This window comes from Triticum urartu, chromosome 5 (assembly GCF_003073215.2).
Source record: "Triticum urartu cultivar G1812 chromosome 5, Tu2.1, whole genome shotgun sequence".
In the NCBI taxonomy this organism is placed as follows: Eukaryota; Viridiplantae; Streptophyta; class Magnoliopsida; order Poales; family Poaceae; genus Triticum; species Triticum urartu.
The window spans coordinates 375,526,921-375,528,956 of NC_053026.1; the positions used below are offsets into that span (position 1 = coordinate 375,526,921).

Genomic DNA, 2,036 nt, shown 5'->3' on the forward strand with positions numbered 1-2,036 from the left:
AATGAAAATTGCTACAATTGCAGTCCACACTCTTAATTCCTGATAAAGTGTATAACTGTACAACTGCACACTGTAAATTCAATACAGTTTATCAAGCATGTATGCACACATGATAAAGCTTGGTCTTGTACTGGTAGCACTGACACTGAGTATGCTTGTGGCAAACTGATGCAACTCCAGTGCCCTGCCTGGTTGAAGGTCAAGGGCACCAGGTTCGCAGGCTTCTGATGGAGCAAGTTGGGCACGGCGATCGGGCATCGGACTTGACGCTGAGACCCTGCAGCTTCCAGGCGTCCATGTACTCCATCCTCCACTCTTCCCGTAGCTCCGCAGAATCGCGGCACCACTGCCTGGTGAGTGTAATTCAGGTCACGGGTTACCGATCAAAAACAACTGCTCCTATTGCATACGCTGAACAAAACACAAACAGCTCAAGATTTTGTGCCTCAGAAGCCGTCCGTAAGTTGATCGGCACAAACCTACAGCAGGCAATCTGTCGAACACCGCGCGTGCAGGAAGAGGGGGAGCTGACCTGCAGACGAGGGAGCAGCTGAGGAGGTCGACGCAGTCCAGCTGCGAGAAGACCCGGGAGATCACGTCCGCCGGCGCCCGCAACGCGGCCGGCGCGGCGAGGTCCGCTTCGTTTGGTGGCGGCGGCGGCGCCATGGCCGGTCCGTTGTCCCAACAAGGTCCAGTTCTTGGACTGGCTCCTAGAAGTCCTGAAGCTCTCGTCTTCTCCGCGTTTGATTGGTCCCTTTGCCTTTGGATCCTAGGCGAGACGGGGAGGTGATTTGTGGATGAAACTAAGCCCGATGGGGCGATGACGCCGTGTTAGCGAAATGGCGGAGGAAATCAGGAGGCGTGCTTAGGATTTGTTCGGCTCTGACAGTGATGCGCAAATTGATGTGCACGGTCGGGACTCGGGAAGGTGATGTTTCTGCATATGTGTCTTGCGGCCTGTGGTCGGCAAAGTGATTGATTATTTGGAGATGTTGATTACACCATCTAGGACACCACGTTTTCTCCCCCTAAACGTTTGAATCGTCCGCCCGCATTAGTGACAGACAATGAAATGACCCAACCGAACCCCATCATTCCTAACCTAAATGGAGGGTAGACTGGCCGGCACCCTCAAATTGAGACTAAATTTGGGGGCAATATGAGAGAATTGCGGACGTGCCGGGCGCGCTCTGACACCCCACTCCATGTCATACCCGTCCATACGATCCCACCTACAGCCACCCAATCCTCCTTCCTCTCTCATCTCTCTCGCGTGGAGCACGCAACAACATTGGCAGAGGAGGCGGTGCCTCGCGGCGACGACGGGTGGGCGGACGAGGCTACTGATGACAGAGTGGACGACAGCGAGGGAAGCGGCTTACGACCTTGCGTAGCCATCGCGTGTGCGTGCTGGCCGCAGCGCTTGCAGCCACAGTTGTGCTGACTGGCACTGCAACTGCGTGGTGGCCACCATAGCCCCATGATGGGGTGCGTGCTGGCGGTCATAGCCGCGGCCGCGTGCTTGCGTGCGTGCTGGCCACCGTGCCGCGTACGGGCCTTCAGGGCAACTCCAACGCACTACCTCATCTAGTCTGCGAGTGTCCGTATAGGCCCAAACGAACAGACGCCACGACCCAACGCGCGGCCGCATCCGCAAATTTTATCCGCTTCTCGTCCGGCCCGCCTCGTTTTTAGAGCAAAATTGCTCCTGGTTTGTGTCCATGCGGACAACGAACGGACGGGCACACGCTTGCTTCTCGTCCACCTCAGGGACGCGTGGCGGCCGTCCACCAGCCTCCACCGCCCAAAATAACTGCACACGTGCGGCGGGCCCCGACTGCCCCGGTCACCGGTCAGTCCACATCTTCCACTCCGAGCCCGATTGCCTCCTCGAGCCCCAACACGAGCGAGTAAACCCTAGCCACCGCGCATCTCCTCTCATCCACCACCCCGTCGACGCCATGGGATGGCATTGGGTTGGCAAGGGGAAGATCGACCGTCGCCGCTCCCACCTCCCACTTGATCTGCTCTACGAC

At 57.6% G+C, this 2,036-nt stretch overlaps 1 protein-coding gene across 1 annotated transcript; it reads right to left on the reverse strand.

Moving 5' to 3' along the window:
* Window positions 1-8: 8 nt before the first annotated feature.
* LOC125556033 (F-box/SPRY domain-containing protein 1-like) lies at window positions 9-922 on the reverse strand. The gene is made up of 2 exons (XM_048718834.1): window positions 533-922; window positions 9-350 (listed from the first exon to the last, which is right to left on the reverse strand). Exons 1-2 carry the CDS (start codon window positions 664-666, stop codon window positions 200-202), a joined length of 285 nt encoding a protein of 94 aa, XP_048574791.1. The 5' UTR covers window positions 667-922; the 3' UTR covers window positions 9-199.
* Between the last annotated feature and the right edge of the window lie 1,114 nt (window positions 923-2,036).